Source organism: Alosa alosa, chromosome 10, assembly GCF_017589495.1.
Source record: "Alosa alosa isolate M-15738 ecotype Scorff River chromosome 10, AALO_Geno_1.1, whole genome shotgun sequence".
Taxonomy (NCBI): domain Eukaryota; kingdom Metazoa; phylum Chordata; class Actinopteri; order Clupeiformes; family Clupeidae; genus Alosa; species Alosa alosa.
The window spans coordinates 10,168,842-10,195,120 of record NC_063198.1 but is presented as its reverse complement, the minus strand read 5'-3'; the positions used below and the strand labels follow the sequence as shown (position 1 = coordinate 10,195,120).

General features: G+C 42.1%; 2 protein-coding genes across 3 annotated transcripts in view; both read left to right on the top strand.

The window, feature by feature from the left end:
- Positions 1-17,466, top strand: part of pnp4a (purine nucleoside phosphorylase 4a) — a 108,007-nt gene extending 90,541 nt beyond the window's left edge. Inside the window, exons 1-6 of one of the 2 annotated variants that reach the window (XM_048255361.1) lie at positions 10,285-10,408; positions 11,400-11,563; positions 11,975-12,078; positions 12,803-12,978; positions 14,062-14,252; positions 16,533-17,466. In XM_048255361.1, the coding sequence (XP_048111318.1) occupies positions 10,386-10,408; positions 11,400-11,563; positions 11,975-12,078; positions 12,803-12,978; positions 14,062-14,252; positions 16,533-16,750 (876 nt within the window). In that variant the 5' untranslated portion in view covers positions 10,285-10,385 and the 3' untranslated portion in view covers positions 16,751-17,466. Of the gene's footprint in view, positions 1-10,284; positions 10,409-11,399; positions 11,564-11,974; positions 12,079-12,802; positions 12,979-14,061; positions 14,253-16,532 lie in introns of those variants that run through there. The other variant, XM_048255360.1, reaches the window with a different exon arrangement.
- A 203-nt stretch (positions 17,467-17,669) lies between these two features.
- Positions 17,670-26,115, top strand: c10h20orf96 (chromosome 10 C20orf96 homolog). The gene is made up of 10 exons (XM_048255242.1): positions 17,670-17,927; positions 19,341-19,524; positions 19,765-19,901; positions 20,444-20,602; positions 20,955-21,054; positions 21,151-21,308; positions 21,948-22,049; positions 22,472-22,558; positions 23,298-23,416; positions 25,765-26,115. Exons 1-10 carry the CDS (start codon positions 17,865-17,867, stop codon positions 25,823-25,825), a joined length of 1,170 nt encoding a protein of 389 aa, XP_048111199.1. The 5' UTR covers positions 17,670-17,864; the 3' UTR covers positions 25,826-26,115.
- The last annotated feature ends 164 nt before the right edge of the window (positions 26,116-26,279 follow it).

Here is a 26,279-nt window from a genome sequence, read left to right as displayed (position 1 = left end):
ACTCTCCACCAGACCCACTCTGTGTGGTGTTTACTGGCCTGCTGATGCTCCATCTGGGGAGATTATTTCAATTTATTTTTAACGGATCACTTTGCTGGGCGCTGAGGTCCTGTCTACAGGGGACACACTGACCCTCTCACACCTTCCCCAAGAGGCAGTGCAGCAGCGAGCAGGCAGAGGATGTCCTACCTGCAGTGCTTTTTCCTCATCAGGGAACGAATCCATAAACACATGTACAGGCACAATTTTCAAGTTACTCTCTCAAACAATTATATAGTTTTAAACTCCAAGACACTCCCTTACACAATCAAAAAGCCTTTTATTGTCATGGCTTGGTCATTTTAAACCTTTGAAATCTCTGATGTGTTTCAACATCAAAGCTTTGACAGGGTGTCAGTTTTCTTTGGTTTTGATGTCTAAATGTTTCCCATCCAAAGAGTGCCTCTTCCAAACTCTATTTAAATCCAGGAAGCACTCTCATCCAAATATTTTTATTACTTAAAGGCAATATTTATCTTTGTGTTCTTGGTGCTGTCACAGAGCGTTCCTCCTCTGCCTGCCTGTGTTGAAATTAGACAATAGCAATCATCTGCTGCATGTGTTGGAGGATGGAACAGTGGTTTTACGGTGGCAGGTGATTTCTTTATTGTTCGTGGACTGGACGAGCTAATCCAACTGGAAGAGATGTGAGTGAGTGAGTCTGTGTGGTGCGTGTGTGTGTGTGTGTGTGTGTGTGTGTGTGTGTGTGTGTGTGTGTGTGTGTGTGTGTGTGTGTGTCTGTGTCTGTATGTGTGTGTGTCTGTGTCTGTGTCTGCATCTGTGTAAAGGAGAGATTGGAAACTTGGTGCCAGGGAGAGGCCTGGTAGTCCCTTGGGAGGTTCCTGTTTGACATGGTCAGTTTATGACCTTTGACCTTTGCCATGTGCTGAGGCAGAGGATACCCCCAGTAACTCCCCCACTCTAACTTCCCTTGCTTACAGTACTCACACTAGTCCTCTGCTTCTGAGGTGTTGAGGCCAAACCTGCCCATCCGGTCGCAGGCTAACACCAGAGACGGTTGATAAAGTGAGACGATTCATAAGAGGGTAAATTCTGGCACGTTGTGACGTGGGGTTCGAAGCTGTCACGCCCATTTAGGAGTCTAGCGGGAGGTCCAGTGTCTGTGTATTCCTATGGAAGAAATGAACATTTTCACGGAATATGACCAATCCCTTAGCCATACATTCAGCGATGTAAGTTTTGAACCCATTTTCTATAAGCCACATGTCTCCCTAACATTCCGACATAGAAATTGTATTTTCCAACGAAACAAATAAAGACAAAAATAGCTTTGTTCGTGGTCTGTCACTGTCTCCTCAAAGCTCTGGTGCACAGCCACCTGTTCTCAGAGGCTCTAGACTCAGAGATGGTTGATAAACTAACCTAACATAATTTTTGCTAGAACTAGTAGACTACCACAAAGTTGCTGAACATATGAATGCTGAACATTCCCATTCACTTTCCGTTTACTGTGCTAACGTTAGCTAGCTAGCTAGCTAGCTAGCTCGGTTAACAGGGCAAAATGAAATTATTCATTCTGTGTCCGAAAGAGTGTTTCATTGGCATCACACACAAACAATGACTGTAAAATAGTATACAAAATTATATGTATATGTTATTATTGCTTATTCAGAGAAAAGTTTATGTTTTGACACGCCTATTTAGGAGTCCGGAACTAGTGTCATTTCGTTCCATTGGTGAATCGTCTTATGATTCATCTTAGTTAACTATAGAATCTTTGCTAACACAGTCACCATCCCAGCCGGGCGCTTTTTGATGAGATCAAAGCGTGGACCGGGGCCTGTAGTGAGGCAGATGGGAGACGGGGTCCCGGGGGAGCACGAGGGGCCGGCGAGGGAGCAGGGGATCATCCTGTTGTTTGCTGTGGCGTGATAATGGGACAGCGCAGGGGAGGAAAAGCCCCGTCTGTCTCAACCGCTACACGGACATGCTCAGCCAGTGCACACACACACACACACACACACACACACACACACACACACACACACACGAGAACACAAACGCACACAGGCATGCAAATGAAACACACATGGACAGGCATGTGCAAAACAAATAAACACAAACATGCCACAATAAATACACTCAGACATATTCACACCACACCAAACAAACACACACGCACACACGCACACACACACACACAGTATTTTATTCACACTATAGGTACACATATGTAAAACTATGTTTGCACTTCTCTAAACACACACACACATTTACACTAGAGTGCAAATTCGCCCACACAACCTCACCCACAAACACAATGTAACGGATTACCCAGAGTTGTCACTAATCTGAAATAATCCACAGATGGGGTACCATCTCTCACACACACACATACACACACACACACACACACACACACAGACTGACACACACACACACAGCCGCAGGGGAATAATTCATGCACTCAGGAGAAGCTTATCGTAAGCGTGGCAGAATGATACCAAAACAGAACATCAGAGCATTTTCATTGAGTAAAATAGCATGCAAATCCTCCTTGCGCCCAACTCCAACAATGAGCCGAGGAAAGAGACAGGCTGCCAGGTGAGGTTATGTCCTTTACACACGAGTCAGAGCTGCTGAGTGCCAAACGCACACACACACACACACACACACACACACACACACACGACACACACACACACACACACACACACACACACACACACATAGCACACACACAGACACACACACACACACACACACACACACACACGGACAGTCGTAGACCCACAGACAGGAGTTCAGCTGTGGAAAGTGGGTCTTTGGTGCTCACCCGGCACTCTGGTGATTGCTGGGCCAGATTGTCATCCTGGAAACCCTCCCGATAAAAGAGGGTCACATATGTTTTGGGTAGGCGGTCACGAGAGCACAGTAAGTCTGTGTGTGTGTGTGTGTGTGTGTGTGTGTGTGTGTCATAGCATATACTGTATATAGTAGATATATGTCGATGTACATTTCGTAATATGTGTATTTAGAACATTTGTGTGCTTATTTGTGTTGCCAAGAATATGAAAGAGAGAGAAAGTTTAACTTTTTACTGTAAGTCCACATGACCAACAGCCTTCAACTGTGAGTGTGTGTGCGTACTGTATATGCATGCACATGCATGCCATGTTTCTGTTTGTGTCTGCCACGGTTGTATTTGAGTGAGTGTGTGTGTGTGTGTGTGTGTGTGTGTGTGTGTGTGTGAATGTGCTTGTATGTGTTTAGTGTACGTGTGTGCCATGTCTGTTTGTGTATGTGTGTTTGTCACATGTCTGTGTGTATGTTATGTGTGCCATCATTCTGCTCCATATCTCCTCGACCCCCCAGTGGCGGCTGGCAGTGGAGTCCCCAATTAGAGGCGATTAAAGCTGAGCGCAGACACCCTGATGGGAGAGACCCAGACCAGAGCAGACACGCTGCTGCCAGACTCCCAACACTCACTCCACTCCACTCCACTCCACTCAGTCTGTCTGCCTGTCTGTGTCTATCTGTCTATCTCTCTCTCTCTTGCTCTCTGTCTAACACACACACACACACACACACACACACACACACACACACACACACACACACACACACACACACACACACACACACATACACACTCAGTCTAGCTAGTGCCTCTTTAGATTTCTGTCTTCCTACGTATGTGAATTAGTTTTTGGTCTACCAGATAATGTTTGTTTTTCTCTGTGTATATATCTATCTGCCTGCCTACCTATCTCTCCCTCCCTCCCTCCCTCTGTCTCTGTCTCTGATCTTTATGTTTTGTATCGTTCATAAGTTACTATAGGATGGATGGCAGGATGTTATTTGCTCTCTGACAGACTGGCTTAATTTATTTTGTTCACTAGTGTGAGAAGAGACTGTAGGGATATGCGGCTGAAAATATCAGTAATTTTTGGTAAGTCTTCTGGTTTCATGTGTGTGTTGAACAGTGTCTGCCTGGCTGGGTTAGCGCTTAGCCCTCCCCTCATCAACCCACTTACACACATGTAGAAATGCATGTGCGTGCATGCAAACACACAAACACACACTGTCAGGCACACTCCAGGCAGACATGCTAGACAGTGTGTGTGTGTGTGTGTGTGTGTGTGTGTGTGTGTGTGTGTGTCTCTGTTTTATCTGGGGGATGCCCTTGACAGTCACAGCTCATGCACCTTGGCCGTCCTTGCCTGCTGGCACCCAGCAGTGTGTCCAGATGTACACAGCTGACCTGACTGTGTGTGTGTGTGTGTGTGTGTGTGTGTGTGTGTGTGTGTGTGTGTGTGTGTGTGTGTGTGTGTGTGTGTGTGTGTGTGTGTGTGTGTGTTTGATTGTGTAAAAGCAGTAAGGTCAGCTGCTTAAGATTCAGACAGTAACCATGGCTGTGTCTGACCTTCAAGGCCTCCTCAAGAAAGGTCAGAGGGTTTGTTTGGTTGTATATATGAGTTTATTTGTGTGTGTGTGTGTGTGTGTGTGTGTGTGTGTGTGTGTGTGTGTGCCATTGCCATGGCCTTACAAAATTGGAAATCTCTGACAAAATTAGAACAACTGGTGATATGTCACTCCACTGCCACTGTAATAGCAAGCGTAAGAGTGTGAAAAAGCTTTAAAAGATCTAGCTTTATCCCCACTGAACTGTAACAGCCATGAAAGGCTAATGAACTGTGTGACCTGTTGGACACATTCATAAAATTTGATTTCAACTCGAGCATACAAAACGTGTGAGTCTGAATGTGTATCAGGTGGGACATAATGCAGTTTAGTTCCTCAGTTCAATGCCTGTCTGATAGAGGGTTAACAGATATCACAGAAATGTCTTCTCTGTGTAATGAGAAATCATGAAACACCTAGATTGTTGTAATTCCAGCAATTTCAGAAAATGGGTCAGTCAAATTTCACGGGATAGTGCATTAGGCTTACAACACTTCTACATATTAACAGTAGGTGGTGCTGTCAGCCTTGGTCCTGGAGAGCAATGTCCTAAATATAGCAGAGCATGTACAGCATCATTTACAGTATTATTAGGGACTATATTTAATTGGTTATATGAAAATATAGAAGCAGATGGTTCTGCAACACTGCTGTGTGTGTGTGTGTGTGTGTGTGTGTGTTGGGGGGAAAGCATTTATCAGTGTGTGAGTGTATGTGTGTGTACAATTGCAAGTTCAATTGAATATACTGTATACAATTTAAATACATACGCATAACTTTGGATGGCACCAGTGTCCTCAAGCCTCAAGGTCACAATCAGGGAATGGGTTGGGAAAGAAAAGAAATACTGGACCAAGGTTTTCAGTTAATCAGTTTGTCCTAAAAAATAAAAAAAACAACTGATAATATTGGTCATACTGAATGTGTGTGTTTTTCTTGTTTATGGACATTTTCACATTAGGATGCCAGTGTGTGTGTGTGTGTGTGTGTGTGTGTGTGTGTGTGTGTGTGTGTGTGTGTGTGTGTGTGTGTGTTTGCGCATTTGCCAAGCCACCCACACACACACACACACACACACACACACACACATACACACACACACACACACACACACACACACACACACACACACACACACACCACACACCAGCTCTTCCAAGAGACAAGAGGCTGATAGAGGAGTCACAAGCAGTGCAGCACACATGGAGCACCAGCTTTCCAATTACTGGCCATCCTCACATGATCTCCCCCATTTCACGGCTCATACTGTGCGTATTGTGGGGCACGTGAAGCCACCTCACGCACGAGAAATGCCAGGCATGTTTCCACGGCGACTCAGCCATAATCAGGTCCTGCTGACGCCAGAGCAGGGGAGACGTCCACGAGTGGGAATTGGGCTCGTAGCTTGTTCCTTGGTCCACTGGTCAAAGTGTCCAGTGAAATGGTTGAAGGGTTGAGTTGTGTGAGAAGCTTTTTGAGGGTTCTGGTGAGATTTATTTCTTTGCTTTTTCAAAATCTGTCAACTTAAATCAGACTTTGTTGAGCAGCCCTGCGATGAGGCTTTTGACCATGTTTTAATTAGCCATCATTTTCATTTCAATAGTTCAGTCAGACACTATATTGTGCTTAGTGCTCTCAGCTCAAGTGGATATCTAACCAGGGTCATGTGGGAAGTAGAATCAGAGGCGCTTTGAGGCTAGCCATCAAATTCCACTGGAGGAAATCACATGGACCTCATATGCTACAGATCACAACTCAGAGAGAGAGAGAGGGAAAAAGTGAGTGATAACAGGGGGAGGGAGAGAGAGAGAGAAAGGGGAAGAAAGAGAGAGAGAGAAGGGGGAGACGGGATAGAGAGAGAGGGAGAGTAAATGAAAGGGAGAGAGGGGAAAAGAGAGGAGAGCGAGGAGAGGAGGACAGAAGAAGGAGAGAGGGAACAGAGAGAGAAAGGGAGAGAGGAAGGTAGAGGGTGAGGGAGATTGAGGATGGGATAACAGATGAGAGTCAGACCATGGAAAAACACGCAGCATGTATGGAGAAAGGGATGCAGAGGACAGCAGGTGAAGTGAAAAAGGGGGGAAGAGAGGAGAGATAATGAGCCATGGGAAATGATCTGCAGTGTGAGAGAAGAGGCAAAGATAAAAGAGGGAATGCAGAGGATAGTGAGATAATAAAGAGCAGAAGAGAGAGAGAGAAAGAGAGAGAGAGAGGAGGGAGTACCAGCTGTTCTGTTTGTAATGAGATTACCCCTGTCAAGTGCCAGGCATGCCCTGCTCATTACTGTGGTCTCTGACTCGTAACGTATCCTTCACGTGAACCCAGTTAGGTCTGACCTGGCTGCACTGGCCAGACAAGTCTCCTGAGGTCTCTGAGAAAAGTTGTCCCTGGGAGGGAGAGAGGTGGATACACACACATGGAAACACACTTGTACGCACACTCTTACATGTGCACATGCCTGTTACACAAAAGACACACACACACACACACACACACACACACACACACACACACACACACACACACACACACACACACACACACACACACACACACACAGCAGTTATGGCTGCACTGTGAGAAAAAGAAGACGGACTTCTCAGCAGATGTAAATATTTGGGTGTTGAGTCAAGTGTTCCCGCGGGAAAGCTGTAAAAGGTGATGTTCCTCTCCCCAGCCACAGAGTTTATCCACTGTGATCCTCGTTACCTGAGAAACTAGGGTCAGCTTGACAAGACGTCTTTACTAAAGTGAAGTGTGTGCATGCACTGGCGGACTATGGCCATCAATCATCAAGCAGCTTATTTTCCATTGTCCTGTACAGTTCACAGTGTTATCTTATCTCAGTGGAGCAGCTTGTCTCTGCTATTTTGTCCATCTTGTTACATCAGCCAGGTAAACGTCACAATGTATTGCACAGTTGCATTTTTTTTTATCTTTCACATTATAAACATAAAATCAAGAAAATACTTTCACATTATAAACATAAAATCAAGAAAATACTACAAGAAAAAAGCTGAAAAGGACAACAAGTGATTGGCAAATGCAGGCTTTCAGAGTTTTTTGTGAGGGTATAATTATTAGAAGGCATAAATTGTAGTTGTTTGTGACATAAACCAGAAGACATATCTAAAGTCGTATTTTTGTCTAATTATTGTATTATAGTTACTGTATTACTATATCATAAATGTTAAAGCACTCAAACCATTACCATTACATTATTTTGACAATCTGACCTGAACTACAGGTAAGGCTTGAAATTTATAATTGAGCGTGAGTATTAACAAATACACATGACTCCTCTTTGAACTTTTTGAACTAGCTTTCATCTAGGCTGGCTGCCAGTGGCACCTGCTTGTGGTGGCATCTAGAAGCTAATGGACATGTAATTGCATGGATTCAGCTCTGCATGTACAGTAGTGCCAAATATCCTGCAGAGAAGTGGTGAAACATTGAACCTGGGGTCCTGAGACTCAAGCTTTTGTGCAATTATGCTTTGCAATTCCTTTCCTGCATGCCACTGTATGGAAAAGGACAGATGCTGTTTGAAAAATACCCTCTGTGCTTTATGGATGTAGCGAAGGGAGAGAGCAATGACCCCACCCGGTCTTGGGCCCGGGCCTCCGGGGCACAAAACCTGCAGCTTGACCGCAACGCCAAAGAGCCAGGCTCCTTGGTATGGCAGTCAGAGCACATACTCAACTGTAGTGATGGTAGAATGGGAGAAAAGGATACCAAGTGAGTCAGGGTGAGTAGTGGGGCCTTGGGGGGTTGTGGTGCAGGTTCTCTAGCTCTTTCAAAAACTTACTTAGATACTCTTTCTGATATTATCCCACATGGACGGATTATGAACTTTCGGGCCCCTGGGCAGATGTATTAAGGTCCCCCCACTAATTGTCGCATAGGCTATGGTGACAGATTAATTTAATAATGTTACAAAGATACTGCATCAATCCATATGTTTCATTAGGCTACTAGGCTATTTGTTTTGCCTTACCCTTGATTCATTTAGGCTAGGCCTTTTTATTCAGTTATTCATCATCTTCCGTTCTTGTGTAGCGCACACATTCTCAGACCTGTCACCTGTCACTCATCATTGTAAGGGAGGTGTTTGGAATCATTCCCGCGTTACAATCATCAGCCAATCAAGGTGGTCACTTCAGTCAAGCTTGAGTAATGACGTCATCCATAGCAACGAAGACTCACTCTTAGTTTAGGAGTTGTCATTTTTCCTTAGGCTACTAAGAGTAGGTCTGAAAGGCTTTGTGAATAACTTTTAAGAGAAAACTCCTAGCTAAAATCTTTTAGTGCGATTTAGGAGTACTCCTAGTAGTAAGATAAAAGGCTTTGTGAATATGACCCCTGGTGATTGAGATCATTTTTTGACTAATGTCTTTAAAATTTGTAAAATAGTTAATTAGTGTTCTCTTTGCAATCTTACAAGAAAGTCATTTTACTTCATCATCAAGAGATGTCATTATACTTGAGCATCCTCCCTGAATAGGGGTTTCATAACTGTATCTCTCACTGCCTCTGCCAGAGGGATTACTCAGATAGATAAAAGCATCATCAGGAATGGGCACTTTGAGACAATCCTCAATAATATCACACTGAACCATGGTAACTTGGCTATGACCTTGCCTCAGTGGACTAGCTGATGCAAGGTCTTAGCTGTCTGACACGTTTCGCCTCGGTGTCTGTGGCCAAAATGTCCTGCAAATCTGGTTGTAATCTGACCAACCTTGTGAGGTACCCAAATTCAATTTGATCAGTCCCATGGTTTGGATTTGGGCCTTGTGTGTAGTAATGTGCCTCACATGCCCTGTAGTCCTGTGTCAGAACTCTGCTGGACCTAGCAAATGCATCAATTGAAGACCTCACGGACCAAACTGGATGTTCTGATTGCCACACCCCCAAGGGCCAGGGGAACTCACCAGACTTCTCTCATGACTGAATTCGGAATGTGTAGATGACTAATTTTAGATTTCAGAATTGATCAGTGCAAGTTTACTATGAAGTGTTAAATATAGTAGCATAATAACAATCATACCGTAAATATGACTAACAATAGGTGCTTGAGACTATTTATATATTGCTTCAGTATAAAAATATTTGTTGTATGGTCATGTGATATTTATGCATTGTTGTTTGGTTTTACACATGCTGACATCTTTCAAAAAATCCTCTTGTGATAAATTAATATTAAAATTCAACACTCATAGCACATTGTGTCTATGTATGCCATATGAAATGTGCTATACTAAACTGACTTGACTTGACTTGACTTTACACTAAAAGATTAGGTTTTAAGCATCTTAAAGTTTGCTCCTAACCTCCAAAGCACCTATAAAGCAAAGAGTGAAATTAAGAGTGAGATTATCAGTTTGGGGAAGACTGAGAAAATATTAGAGTAAGCTATATTTGAACCAATAAAAATGTCAAGGCTTGGAAAATCTCTTACAGTATGCTCTTGAAAAAAACATGAAATTGTATTTGATCAACTGCACTCAGCTAAAGATTTTCTCTGAAATTATGCAGAATATATTACGTAACTGATTTTAGCATAAACTCATTAACCAAGCCTGACATGTTGCATATTTCCAGAAATGTCTCACTGTCACTCACTATGTACTAAATTGGACCTCAAATCCAATCAGCTACTTAAACTTTTGACACACCTTTGGTCATAAAGGGATGCCATTGGTTGTGGCCAGTAATAACACACAGTAGTAGCCACTCAGCCGCCTTGTTTGGCGCTTTTGGTCCAGCCCACTGGGTATATATCTAAACTGGAGAGTAAGTGCTCATTCACTACTCCGTCAAGTGATTTTTCCCCATCCATCCAGCTGTTTGGATCCCTCAGCATCCACAACTTTTGGCTAAACAACTTTTGGTCAGGATCAAAGAACCCTCAGAAGTGAAACATGCATAGTAAAGATCAGATTTGGTAAGTTTTACTCGCTTCTGTTATAGTGGGACAAGCAATATATACATGCAGTCTTCCTGTTTTACAATGACAGTTCAGGAAAATATAGCATGTTGAAGATGTTCACTGATGAAGGATTCTGTGTTGAGTACAAGTGGTTGCATGTAATAATGTATTAGGCAAAGAGAACATTGTAATCTGTAATCCTAACAAGAGGGTTTTTAAGAGTTGCCAAGTAAATCTGTCATCAAAAGTCTTTAACTTTGTGTGCTTACAAAGAACTGAAACAATTATGTACTTGCAGCGGACTTTAACTTGGAATCTTACAATGGACAAAAATGTGCAATGGTTTTAAATCCTCCTTATGACCTATTTACATATTTACTATAATGCAGCATGATCATTCATGAGAGTAGATTAATTCCTTTCCACATTCATTGCATCCTGCGAGATCTCATGTGTCTGTGCATGGCACTCACGCAAGTGAGTCAAACAATGCAGCTCCCTGACTTTACGCGGATGCTTTCAAACAATCTCTGACGTAGTGACCCAAATTGACCACTGTAGAGCATTATTTAACACACAGAGCCTTTTGCCCCCTTCAGGCATACCACAATCTCCAGAGGAATGCCTGCTCTGTAAATGCTGGTATTCACTGCCTTGGAGAAAGTCTCCTGCTTGAATTACTGATTTTCTGTGCCAGACACTGTTTGTTTTTATTGCCATCACTGAGACTAAATCTGACTGTCAGACCCACTGGGTCTCTTGCGATCAGGCACATTGTTTCTCCATCTTGTTTTTTACTGTTTCTGCCGAAGATTCTAGAATAGAGCTCCGCTCTAGAATCTTTGGTTTCTACCTTTCTACCGACACCTCTATTATCTCTACCTCATGGGGGCACTGGCTTCTCCTAATTTTTTACTCTCTCACTCTCTGTTTTAAACATCCTCTTTCTCTTTCTCTCTCTCTCTCTGTCTTTCTCTCCATCCTTTCCTCCTTCCGCTCACCTCAGTTATGAAGACTACCAGCAGACAGCCGACTGGCTGCTCTCCCAGACGCAGCACCGGCCTAAAGTGGCCATCATCTGCGGCTCAGGGCTGGGCTTGCTGGCAGACGCCCTCAAGTGCCAGGACTCTTTCAAGTATGCAGACATCCCAGGTTTTCCACAGAGTACAGGTGAGACTGGGGTATGTCCAAACAGACAGACAGACAGACAGACAGATGCTGGAGGCTGAGCAGATATAGACTCACTTTATAACATAGAAAGTGGAGATCATGTTCACATGGTTTAGGGATGGGGAGAGCAGGAGAGGGGACTGGCTGGCATGCTGTACATCACAATCAAGCTATGTGGAAATATAAAGTAAAATCTCGCGCTCAAAAAAAGCTGACCGCAAATTTTATCAAGTCTTCAAAGGCACTGCACTGTGATTGAGTAAAAGGTGTGTGTGTGTGTGTGTGTGTGTGTGTGTGTGTGTGTGTGTGTGTGTGTGTGTGTGTGTGTGTGTGTGTGTGTGTGTGTGTGTGTGTGTCTTTATGTGTTTATGCATGACTATCCCAGTGACATGTGTGTCATCACCTCCTCAGTGCAGGGACATGCTGGCAGACTGGTGTTTGGGGAGCTCAAAGGGAAGACGTGTGTGTGTATGCAGGGCCGATTCCACATGTATGAAGGACACTCGCTGTGCAAGGTGAGTAGAGAGATTCTAAAACTCCTCTTTTCCTTCACACTGCACTTTAACTTCTTTAGCCACAAATGAATAATCCTATTAAAGTCTGTGTTGCTATCATTTGCCTAAATCACATTTCCATGTTTCAATAAATTGATAAGGAAATCACCACATCAAGTGGTGCAAAGACGCGCATCTCAAACTATTCACGATTAATCACTTTTCGATTCCTATCAATGATCATCTTTCCAATGTAGCCATACACATACCCAATGCTACCTTCAAAGCAGTGGTTCAGCATCTCATGCATTTGTGTAAGGTTGTTTTAATTGAATAGTTGTGATGATGCTGAGTATGGCGTGCCTGTTCAGTGTAACCGCTGACGAGGCTGATGGAGATTTGCCCACATTGGTGAGGAATGTGAGAAGGTAAGTGGGTAAGCATGTGCGTGCAAGGCAATGCCCAGGCTCCTGGGTCCTCAGTGATGCTAGATCACATGCCTCTGTGCTGCTGCTGCTGCCTACCGTCACATGCTGCGCAGCAGTGCCTCTCTCTTCAATGCTGCCATTGTGTCTGTGAGAATTATGTTACGTAGGCCAGGTTGACATTAAGGCGTCCCCTCGTACATACAGTAGTGAGCTTAGTGAGGCCGGATGCACCAGGACCACTTCCACTTACTAATGAAACCATTACACAAGCACTTAACTGAACACAGTTTTTTTCCGTCTATCTTTCTCTCTTGCAGGTGACCTTTCCTATCAGGGTGTTCAAGCTCCTGGGCGTGGAGACTGTGATTGTCACGAATGCGGCTGGCTCGCTGAATGACACCTACCACTGTGGCGACATCATGGTCATCAAGGACCACATCAATTTCCCGGGTTTGGCTGGGCTGAACCCTCTTAACGGACCCAACGAGGAGAAGTGAGTTTCCATGTTCCACTGTGGGAAATGAGTGGGACAAACATGTCTAAGTGCCTGCAGACTCCACGGTGACTTGAGCCATTTGATGGGCATTGCTCACTGAGCTGACTAAATGCATCTCTTCTACTCCCACTGGCTATTGGCGAGGTCAGTCATGGCCGACACTATGAAACGGCTGACTGTAAACTATTGCTTTCATGTGGCGTCCTGAGGAGGCCACCAGGCAATACATCAGAGATACCAAAGCAAGAGAAATCATGTGATTGCACAGGTCATAACGTAGCCTACAAATTCTCAGAGCACCTGACATTGACAGAGCAATGCTGTTAGCACCTGTCATTCATTTGCACTGAATTTGGGCCAGCAGTATAGCAGTATCCTCCCTCCACATTCCCCTCATGTTTGTGGGTGGAACTTTGTGATTGTGGTATCACTTAAGGATGGACTCTTTAAAGTTGATGGTAATTTTGATACCACAGCTGAATACAGTAGAGACCCAGTCAGACCAATAGTATGAAAAATCAGGAACAGAGTTTTATTTATAATGATGCGCATCAAGGGAGAGACAGCATGACTTCACTTAAAGATACATCAGCTGCTCTAACTAGACAAGGAAATAGTTAGGGTTTAAGTATCCTTCCAGGCTGACGGGAGATGGCGTTGGTCATCCCATTTCACATGAACTACACTGAATCAGACTCTTATTAGTGGCAACCTGGCAATCCGGAGCAGATAGCTACTGACACAACCATGCAGTAAAAACCTGCACATAATAATATTCCCGCTTATCTCTAAATACATAGTCACACACAGATATACACAGGGACAGTACAGAGTCATTACATAGAATCATACTTTCAGTGTCAAAGTGACCCACTAATGAGAAATGCAGAACATTAAACCACATATTGGAATATTGGACATAATGCTCTATTCCACTTTCTCCCAAAGTGATGCCCCATTCAGCAGAATATCTGTTCATCAATCAAGCCATGAATAGCTATGAATTTAATGTTGTAAGCTGCACTATAAGAAAAATAGTTGACTTCATCAGCAACCATAACTGTCTCTTTTTACCCTCAGATTCGGCCCTCGGTTCCCTGCCATGTCAGGGATTTATGACAAGCACCTGCGGCGCCTGGCCTTCGACATCTGCAAGAGCATGGGCTACGCGCAGTTTGTGCAGGAGGGCGTCTATTGCATGGTGGGAGGGCCAAACTTCGAGAGCATCGCAGAGGCTCGCCTTTTGCACAAGCTTGGCGTGGATGCTGTTGGTACGTACCCCTTAGTGTGCAGCTCTCGCAAATCCAATCCAGATTAGTTTATCGAGTATGAGTAAATGATCCTATTCACAACAGATTAACAGATTGGGTCGGTTCCGTTACAGTGAGAACTAGTTGTTTTTTATCCCTTCCTCACCTGCTGTTTTCCACATGATCAGGGGCGGAGCCAGAGGGGTGGCTCCGTGTGGCACAGGCCACCCTTGAGATTCGATTGGCCACCCCAGGTGTCACCAAATCCTAGTCTACGATTGGCCATTAACATGGTCTAAGGCGGGACCTTTCTTGATGCACTTGCAGCAATTTGAAGTGTCAGACATCTGAAATGTAAGTGGCAAACACGCTTGCCTTTATTGGCCTGCGGCACAAATGAACTGCAGACCGAAAGGTTTCCCCGATCAGGAAATACTCCTTAATTCGCAACTTTGTGTAGGCTTAACAGAGGTAGCCTAAATATCGTGCCTATGGCGATGACAGCTTAAAAAAAAAAACATTTATCTGACTTGTCTCACTGGACTGAAGGCAGAATGTGGGCTGTTGCGCAAATAGATGAATGAGGGTCGGGAGATTCAGTTAACAAAAACCTAAAGTTTTGCTAACATTTTCTCCATAAAATCCGTAAAATATGTCTCCATGCAGGGCAGGGCTGGTTCTAACCTAGGCTAGGCTACTATATTTGGGTGGGCTGGTAGAAATTTTGGGTGGGCAACATAGCAAAGCTGTCAAATTGGATCAAAACTAACATAACACAAAACAAACACAAAACAATCAGTACTACCTAGCTTGAGTTGCTGCAGCCAACAGCCAGGGATAGGCAGTATGTCTGATACATGTATTTAAAATACAAAATAGTATGTTGTTATTTTTATTTTATTTAGGTGGAAAAAAATGCCATCATGTTTTGTATCAAAATACTTTATAGGTTTGTAGTTTAAAAATACTGCCAAATAAAAAAACAATAACTTACTTTTGGTGGTGTGATTATAAAAGTGCAAAATAAGGAATGTAGCACTGGTGCTGACTTGTAATTTGCCCAGAGTTGTTGTGATCAGAATATTGAGATTCAGGCAGATAAGACATGCAGGTTGCTCACACACACAACACACTCCCTCATACTAACCTCAAGTTTCTTGAGAACTTTAGTCATCTTTAGACTTTAGTCAATTCCAACACATGGAATCGGTTATGTGGTTGCCCTGCAAGAAGTTGCACCATGTGCAATGTGAACAATGTTTGCTCACATCCACAATACACTCCTTCATACCAATCTCAAGTTTCTCAAGAAACTGATCATTAATCATCCAATCGAAAGAGATGGAACCGGTTATGGTTGCCCTGCAACAAGTTACCACACGTGAAAATTTAATTAATAATTTGCCCAGATTTGTTGTGATCATAATATTGAGATTCAGGCAGAGGAAATTGCCCACATACACAATACACTCCTTCATACCAAACTCAAGTTTCTTGAGAAAATAAACAAATAGACAAAAAAGCAGGTCAAATTATTTTAACAGCTACAAAAATAGATAGCCATAGATGTAAGTTATTGTGAGGAAATGTCTTGGATGAGTATATTTGTATATCTTCATTTACAGTAATAGAATATAATAAAATTGATTATATTTTATGATAATATCCCATGATGAAATTTGTTTTAGAACAGCATAGCCCAGTGACAGACAACTTAGATAATTAACTTTAATATGTTTGTATTACATTTTATTCAAATACAAAGAAATTTTATGTGATAGTAAGGTATTTGTGTTTTTTTGTCCTTCAATTTATGAGTATGGTGTTTGCGTCTGGTTTCCCTAATGTATTTGTGCTAATTTCACATCTTGAGCCTGTTTCTGTTTATCTGGATGTTTTGCCTCATGCCACCCTTGAATTAAAGAATAGCACAGTTAGTTAAGTTCAGACTAGTTACAAACAACCTTAAAAAAAAGATCTCGCGATCTTACAAAATGCCTTAAGTAGGCTAATTGTCAAATAGCTCTGAGATTCCACAATGTTCATAATAATCCCAAAAGCATCTTATACAAGTGCTTTCTTGAATTTCCCCTGGGGATCAATAAAGTATCTATCTATCTATCTATCTATCTATCTCATAAACTGCCAACCCCTGTTTTTTGTGAGAATGTGACACTAATTACATGTGATAAATATTAACTATATTAACAAATATTAACTATGACTGCCGGCCGTGGCAATACTGGCAATACTGGTAGCGGCGGCCATGAGTGAACTCTCTTTTTGTCACCTGTCCCACAGGCATGAGCACAGCCCCGGAGGTTCTGGTGGCTGGACACTGCGGCATGAGGGTGTTTGGACTGTCCCTCATCACCAACAAGGTGGTGAAGTGCTATGACGATACGGAGGCCGTCAACCACGAGAGTGTCCTGGAGGTCGGTAAGATGCGCTCAGAGACCCTACAGACTCTGGTCACAGAGTTGGTGGGTCGCATGGACATCAACAACAACACTGCGTAATGCCAGCATCCTCATCATCATCATTATCATCACCATCACCATCAACAACAACAATACTGCATGATGCCAGCATCATCATCATCAACATCAACAACAACAACAACATCAACAAGAAAACAGACAAAGGTGACAGAACACTGCCTGGCCTGTTAACAGTTCATGCCACAATATTTGCAGCTATTCAATATTGTCACAGATTGTTATGTGGTGCAAACAACAAGTGCATTGTTGACTGTATAAATGTAATTGTAGAAGTCAATTTCAATAACACAACCTGTATTATTGTGCTGTCATAAGATTGAATGGTAAGGTTTTCTAGTGATTGAAATAATTACAAATCCTTTTTACATGGTACATGGTCCTCCTCAGAAAATGTGAAAGTAAGCAACAGTGGAAAATAATAAGGTGCACATTTTTTTAAAGAAAAATCTTGTTTAAATAATATGTAGGCCTCCTCAAGTTTACAACAGAAAATTATACTAGCCTATATAACTTATAACAGTTTCAGATTATCCTGTATTTGTTAATACATTCATGGCACTTAAATCTGAAGATTAATATAAACTGTATGGTCTGTGCTTGTATATAAGATTGGATTTAATGGTGCTTTATGCAACATTTTTGGTGCAATCTGATTTTTACCTGTAAGTAAATGTACATTATTATTCATGCAATTATTCTCAGAGCTTATTTTGTATGAAATAATGATTCTTTAACCACAACAGAAAATCTTTAATAAACATACGTAAACCAATGACTAGTGGCCCGGTTTTTTTTTTTTTTTCGCTGAACAAAGCAGGCTCTACAGGCCTGTGAAACACTCAAGTAGGTTATGACCTGTAAAACAGTTGCCACGGGGAGGCGATAGATCCCCACCTTTGAGGAAGCGCGTCTGGTTACTATAGTGATAAGACCGAGACACAACCCGTTCTTGCACGCTGAGTAACTAGCCAAAGTGGAGGGTTTCAGTTGAGAGATATAGAACTATTTGTTTAGAGTTTGTGTAATTTAAAATCGTGCTGCAGTAAATTATTCCTTTGATTCTTGTGCCAAATAGGCTACTATGTAGAATCTGGTTGATTCCCTTGAACTTTTTGCGAAATTCAAGGAAGAGATGGCAACAGCAAATTCCTCGCCACATCTTTACGTGGACTCAAAAAAGGTTAACAGAAAAGTGGTATGTGTTATATATGTCTACCAAATTATCGTACATGCAAAGTTGACGTAACTTGCCGTTAACAAATGTATGATTGTATGACGTAGGCCTAGTTGAAGCTGAGCATGAACAGCAAGTGTCAATGTTAGATGCAGTGTTGGGGACTATTATTATGACCGCCGCGCAGCGAAGCTTGTCCAAATTTCCGTCATGGATTCCCGGGACACTGTAAGACCGGGGCACACGAAACTGGGTGGTCATGTAACCCCACATGGATAGCATGGAACCTCCTTTTTTCGTTTTGATCTGTAGCCCGCCCGCTGGACTGGACCCCCGAAAGGAGGGTAGGGCAGACACAGTTTTCTGTGAATATCTTGAGAACCGTAGGGCCTAGGATGACCAATTTTTTTCAGATCTTTGCCTCCAGGGGTCATGTAAACCCATTCCATATGCACACATGTGCATAAACAGATACACACGCACACACATACATTCACAGTAATCCTACGTATGACACATACTCACACAGTAGACATATATACGCATGCATGCACATGCACCCACACAGGCACATAAACAGGCAAACACACAAGCACATGCACATGCACGCACACACACCCACACACACATAAACATAAACATGTACATGCACACAATTCAAGAATTTCTCAGAATTATGAACAGGCAAGATGGGGGTGGGGTTGTATAAAATGTATATTACATGTGAAATCTATGAACTAATCATGTTTTGGTACTTGTTGTCTAGCAGATACCAGTGAGAATTGAGTGTGCATAATGCAATTCAGTGGGACCGTTAGAATCATATATGCCTTTCAGCGTGACTTATTTTTGTGGAAAACATGTGCTGGACTGGGCGGCGGTCATATTTTGTACCGCTCTGCGGTACATCTAGTTCAATAGCTTGTTGGTGGTTCAACAAATTTTACATAGTGACTCAAGTAGTTTAATATAGTTTTATGCCATTTTTGTGTAGGCTACTTAAATACTGAACAACAAACAACGTTAGTAAAATAATGTCTGTCTGACTGAACTACAAGACCTTGCACCTTGGCCTCTGATCAAGTACTGTAGACAGTTTTTGCAATTTTGCTGGCATGTGACTCTTTCTATTAGGTCTATATTTTCTTAAACTTTTGTATCAGTTGCACATCTGATTTTTTTTTCAAAGTAGTTTAAGCTAGGCCTTTATTTTATCAGTAACTAGTTAACCAATTGGTTTATCGCTAGGGTAGCTTTGCTGTAGTTCAACTGCTAGATTGAAGCAAAAATTCAATCTAGCAACAATTGCAGACATTACCGCAAAAAGAACATTAGGTTTACAATCCAGCTAGCCTTTGACAGTAACCCATAATCTTACTTTAATTAACCTGGACAAAGAAACATTATTGCACAGAAATACTGTTGTGTCCACAGGATTATAGCAAGTGGGAGCGGCGCGATAGGAATGAATCTAAGAAACAAAAGAGCATAGAAACTGTTCTTTGGACTGTGGCAGATCTAAATGCAGCAAGTAAGGAGGACCACCAAAATACTGGGCTAGACCAATGCCTCCACTCAACATCCACAACTGGTAGAAGGCCTCAAAATGACAGCTCAGGTTAGACGAGTAGCCTACATTTGTGCTCACATTTGAATGTCTTGGTGATCCTACAATCTCATGAATCTACTAGTAGATAGATATCATGACGTGTAGGCCTCATAAGCCTTCTGTGAACTAGCCTACTGAAAACATATATTTTTGTATTGTTTTAGAGTTTGATCAACAAATATTGTAGGCTTCAAATAAGCCAATTAGAGCATTAAATGAGTTCTGATTAGATCTGACTGTTATGCTTAGCTGGAAAGTCTCAGCCAAACACTGATGGGGGTGCTTTGTCATCTACGCCTAATGGATTCCCAAGGAAAACTAATGCTGAAATGAAGACAGACCCTGCTCTCATAAAGAAGAAGGAGGACAATACCAAAACATTGATGGTACAATGAAAAACACTGTTAATGATTTTCTGCTACCATATTAATTGGTATTATTTAAGTTAGGTCTTAAGTGCATCCCGTGTTTCTTACTCACCTTTGAACATAAACTTCCATCACCTCTGGAACAAATAATGACAGTCAAGTTATCTTTGCTAATGCACTATGTACAGCACTTTGGTCAGTGCGAGCTGTGGTTAAATGTGCTCTAAAAATACTTTACCTATTTACTTACTTACTTTGCCAGTCATGAATGGTAGCAGAACACATTTCTTTCAGAATTTGCCCCGTCAGTGTTAGGTGCTAAGATTCCTTCTGTCAGAGGTTCATGAGAGGGGAGGGGAAGATAAATTATGTGAGAAACTATTACATGAGGCAGCCTTGGACTAAATAACTTGAGAGCGGAAATTCCTTCTCTTGAGTTTATGAATTAACGTTACATTAAGTTATTGAGGTTTGTGCCATATGTGTAGCCAATAGCCATAAATGTCTGTTCTTGCAAAAGTGTGATGACTGGAGTGAAGATGATGTTTCCTGCTTCTCAGCTGTTACTGAAATCAAAGAGGAGAGCAGTGGAGGAACTCGGGCCACTCTGTGCTCTTATTGAGGAGAGGAACCAGCTCATTGCTCAGCAGATCAGAGCCACAGATAAGGGCTCCATACAGGGTGCAGAGGAGTTACTTGATCAACATGAGAAACTGGGGGTATGTGTGTGTGTGTGTGTGTATGAGAGAGAGAGAGAGCGAGAGAGAGAGAGTATGTGTGTGTAAAAGAAAAAAGAATGTTGTCTGCATGTGCATAATGACACTGTTCTGTTTCAGAGGTAATGCACATGGTACATTCCCTAGTACATATAATTGAAACGACATGTCCATTACTGTACCTGTGCTTGGCACAGTGTTTTTATTTATCATATAAGATCATGTCAACAGAGGAGTAATTGCAAAAATTACAGTGTTTGTAGTCATTAAATGTCTCGTTTGAGATTCATGTTTGTATACAATATGGTGATTCTTTTGTCCGTTTGTTTTTTGATTCCTTTTATTTTGCTCGTAGACATCTATCTCTGCTTTCAAGGAATGGAGTCAAAGCCAAAATGCAGAGGCCAAAAATGAATTGAAGGCAATAGAGGAAGAGTTAAAGAAAAGCCTTTATGGTTAGTAGTAACAGTATACACTACTGTAGATCGAGTCTGTGTGTGTGTGTGTGTGTGTGTATGTCTGTGTGTTGCCTTATGTCTGTGTATATTCAGCTCTTCAGGAGGACCTGTCAGTGATACATGCCAAACTGGCGCGTGCCCAGGCAGAGCTCCATGTCCTGAAGACTTACAAGGACAAGGAATATCCTGTAAAGGTCTTCATGATCACCAACTTAAAGAGAGAGATTGAGAAACTGGAAGAGACCCAGCAGGTTAGTGCATCTGGTTATAGGGCAGGACCACACGGGTCTGAAGGGACTTCAGTTGTGGGTTAAAGTTGTGGATAGTTTCAGACTATTTGAAATGGTAAGTCATTAATGTTGAGATCTCTTTCCAACAGTGCTAAAGACCTTGATATTAGGGTAGGGAAGTGAAAAAGAAAGAACTGGAACTGGAATCTATAAGCAGACCCATAATCATTTGTTTTTATTGTCTTTCAATTCCTTTATTACTGCAGACAAAGACAAGTAAAGATGTGTGTGTTTGTTTACCTATTTTGTTACCTATTTTGAGACAAAGAAAAAGGCCAAGCAGTTATTTAAATTAGCTGTTCTAGATCTATTTGTATTATTAAACGTTGGCGTTTTAATGAATATGTCTGTGGATCAGTAGTTCTAAATAAATATTCCCCTTTTGAATTTTCAGTTATATATATTGGAATCGAAATAAGGAATAAGCAGGAACCAGAATCGATAGGCAGAATCGGAATCGGATCAGAACAATACCCAACCCTAACTGAGTGCATTTATCAACACATTAAGCAGATGTGATGTGTGAGGCTATTGGTAGCTGCCCCAACTTCACAAATATGTTCAAGGAGTGTTCACACACACTGTTGATTACTTTCCTAGGATGAATATGAGGACTTGAAACAGTTGTGCCAGGATGAGCTGGTGAAACAGGAAGAGCGAAACCATCAGAGACGGCGGAAGGTTCTGGTTGCCACTGTCAAGGTACCATAATCACCCCTCTGTCCATATCGCTTAACACCCTAGCTGACCCCAAAAAAAGACCAATGACAGCCTAGTTGCCACTGATAAAAGCTTTATGGGATGATAACTGGCATCTTTTTGTGATTAAGTGCAATCAAGTGCATCTTTCTTTTTTTGCTTATGACATACATTATTTATTTCCTGTACTTCTTTAATGAAAGTCTTTTCATTATATTTTCACATGGAACAAACAACAGACAGATAACAACCCGCATCTCATCCACTTACATAGCACCACTGCTATAAAAAAAAACAGACAAAAAAAAAAATCACAACATACAGATTGACATATTATTTCCTGTACTTCTAACAATAACTATAACAAGATTTCGGAAAGGATAACTGCTTCTAGTTGATGAACTTCTTCCTGGGCTCTTTTACAGGAAAATGTCTCCCGTGTTCCACTTGCGATCAGAAGGATGGCCTCAAACAATGGCACCATGAAGGAAGAGATTGAGATCTACAGAAAGGCTTGTTTTAACCCTACAGCATTAAAAGTAGCGTTAAAGGGAAACTTGGCAGGATTAGCTATATTTCCCCCTCTGCTGGAGAAATTGTGCATTATGCTATTTCAAACTGTGTATAAAGCACATGGATTTGTTTACAAGCTAATGAAATGGTTAGCATAAGTTCGGCAGAACAATGTGGATGTTACAAGGTAAGAAACACAATTTAAAATTAGTTTCTTGTTCTCACTTGTTTCTCACTTCTCTTTCCGGGACGGTAGTTTCAATGTTGCAAGGTTGGTTCTCCGCCTGGGGACGCTAGGGACAGCAGGGAAAGTCACCATTTTCACCGGAACAAGTCATTTAACCATCCAAATGATTTTTAACGGGTTTATTACGTTGAAATAGTTGCCAAGTTCCCCTTTAATGATATTTGAACTCAACATTACAATCAAATTACACCTTCCCTCCTGAACCTGAAGCAGCATGGTGTGTGGCTCAGTCTGAGACACATGTTGTTTGTTTTCCATTTACTGTACCGTGTTTGTTTGTTCTTTGTTATTTATTTATTATTTATTATTTGTTTATTTATGGGCACACTCACAGAATGGACAGCTAGAGTACAGTGAAAAGAAATGAGATGAATTTGATGAATAGTGCATCAGATTAAAATTGCGGGCTCTTCCTTTAATGTAGAGAGGTCACTGTGCCGTAGCTCTCAGCATCAGCACCTGACTCACATTTACCCTGCTTGTTTTGAAAGGAAATCGAGAAACTGGAGAAGAGCAATGAGGAACTTATTCGCAGTGTCCAAGAACTGCAGCTGTCCAGGAAGAGTGTGAGAGAAGAGATCTTTGAAGATGTGTTCACAAAGCTTGACAAGTATGGTGTTTGACAGTCAATTACATATGCATTCCGTAAATATGTCAGCATAAATTTATCAGAGAGAAAATGGCGCTTCTGACATGACATTTTCTCATACAGCAACATTTTTTCCTTCTTTTTTATTGTTGTTGTTGACATACCCATGAGATCAAAGTTGGGCTAGTTTAGCAATTTCTCATAAAACCAGCTGGCAGTCAGGCAGATGCAGAACGCTGTTGGACTGTTTGTTACTGTGAGAATGACTTCTTGACTTCTCTTCAATAAGCTGTCCAGTGAAATGACAAGGCACATTTGCAACACTCAGCCCAAGACTCAGTAAAGGGCCTTTCTCAGAATTGTTTACAAACACTCTGAAAAGCTCTTCGCTCATGAAATCCTTGCTGATATTTTTTATAAATAATATGAATTACTTTTTCCTGCAAAGAAAATAATTTGTGCATAAAAGCTTCATGAGCCTTTTCCATCGTTTTTCAGTTATTTATGTGGATAAATCTAAGTAAACATAACATCCCATTTCAGAAAAATAAATGGACTCCAATGAGGGATCACCAGAAGCAATGGGATCATTAGAAGCATTTGATAGAATTTTGCATTGTTCCATTCGATGCCAAACATTCCCAGATTTGATCTGTCACCAAAGCAAATAAGGCTCCTCTGAAACACAGTCTACATAGAGCGATAATTGTGTTTCTGAATTCAGCCACATTGAGCTGTTTCTTACCACAATGAACAACTCTCTCAGACAGAGCAGAGTGTTGCATTTCAGACAACAAGCAAATCAGACTACAGAGTGATACCTGGCTGCGGCTCTCTCTCACCTCTTGAGAGACAAAGACATGGATAGGAAAAAGCAATGAGTTATGGATGTGTAACACTATCCAGTCCAGCTCTGGAGAAGGGCCATCCGGCCATCTTAAAGATAAATGAAGACAGGCTCTATGTGTTGCATTCACGGAATCCCAGTCAGCCATTAAAGGTTAACCAGGGTTTCACATTTCTCCATCGCCCGCTCCAAAACAATGTGACATTTTCCTGACCGCAACAATCACGCTCCCCGACCATTGTCCAGTAAATCAACAACATGTCTCCCCTGAAAGATGGAAAAAAGGAAAACGACAGACGTGTGACATTCCATGTCTCACAATTTACACCACGACTGCCAGACGGATTTTATGATACATGACTGTTAACAGCATGCAGGCGGGAGGGGCACTGCACTTTTGCACAGGCCCCGGCATCTAACACAGGCAGATGTGGCACGTCCTACGAGGCCCATCCGGCCCCTCGGAGTTGAATGAGGGGGTGTTTGGTGACGCCACTGAAAAGTTGAATCCCCCCCCCCCCCCTCCTCTCCCAAACCTCCACCCTACCCTGAAGATTACTGCCCTCTGGCTGATCTGCAGTCTGTCGGGACACAGCTGGGATGGGACAGGATGGATGGGATGGAAAGGGACGAGGCTCCTCGGCTGCGGCCGTACTTCCTGCCTTCCCCCTCACTCTGTCACGGTCAGGGGGGGTCATCCCTGCTGGGAGAGTGGTTTGCTTATTCAGAACTGGCAAGTTTGTTCCTTTTTTCCTTGATGCAAGGCAGTCGTTCTCGTGGAAACGACCGTCGGGAAGTGTTTAAGCTGTCACCAGGGCTCGGGCTCTCCAGTGATTTACTAATCACGATGGGTCTTGTTTGGGGATGCAAGCGCTTTATGATGGTCTTTATGGCTGAGGGCTGAAGCCGAAGAGGTCGCAGTTTTGTTCTTGTGTTCTGTTCAGTTTCCAGCCAGCATGGGATTAGATCATTGGGCCTGTGTGTATGTGTGTGTGAGAGAGTGAGTGTGCCTCTGTGTGTTTGTGTGTGTGTGTATATGCGTGCGCTTTTGTGAGAACCGAGCTGGGAATTTGTGGTGAGGTGTCACACAGACCATATGCTGTTTTGTGCTGTTTGTAATTCACTTTGTCAAACTAACATTCCCCTGACCTCTGACACTGTTCTCAAACAACTATTTCATCCTGCAAAATTTTGCAATATCACATTACTAAAGCAATATGTCGGGGAAATGATTAGGTTATATCAAACTTGTGTCACTCGGAACCCCTGTTCTGTAGTTCAGCTCGCAGAGCGTATTGCTAGCACCAAGCAACAAACAAGCAACACCAAGGTCATGGTTTCAATTTGTTGGGAGCACAGTTACTTACTGATAGCATTTCCCTTTTCCTGTCATATAAACAGCTTCAAAGAGAATGATTAAGCACGTAGCAACAAAGTGTAAATCTAACCAACCAGTATTTTTTACTAATTCCCAAAAACATGATGTATGTTTTTTTCAGTGACTGCTCTCTTCTCCCCTCAGGTGTACTCCAGATATGGACGTTGTTTTGAACATTCCGAAAGAAGAGTGGCTGCCCATTTAGTTCAGTCTCGCCGAACATTTGAAGAACATTTGAAAAACTATGTGCTCAAACTTCAGCAGCTACTTTCAACTTTCACTGACCATGCAAATGGTTTACCCCTCTTCTTCCCCTAAGCTCATCATGTTACAGTGAGGAATTTTGAATAGGTGTCAGCCAATGAATACCTTCCAACTCATTAAAGCAACTGACATGGCAAAGGTCTTATGGATGAGAAGTTACATGTCAAACTGAGACAAAATTACAACTAAATCACTATTTTATGATATAGACTGGTATTCATAATAAGTTTGTGTCAAGCCTCATGTCAGAGGATTAAAGCACAGCAGATTTTTGTAGACTGAGTGAATGTGTTTTATTTGATTCAATTTATTTATCTGTCAAATGGAGCATTGCTAAACCGTCTCACAAAAATGCAAAAACCTTTGAGCAGTGGTCATTTGGGAAGTCCTAGTAA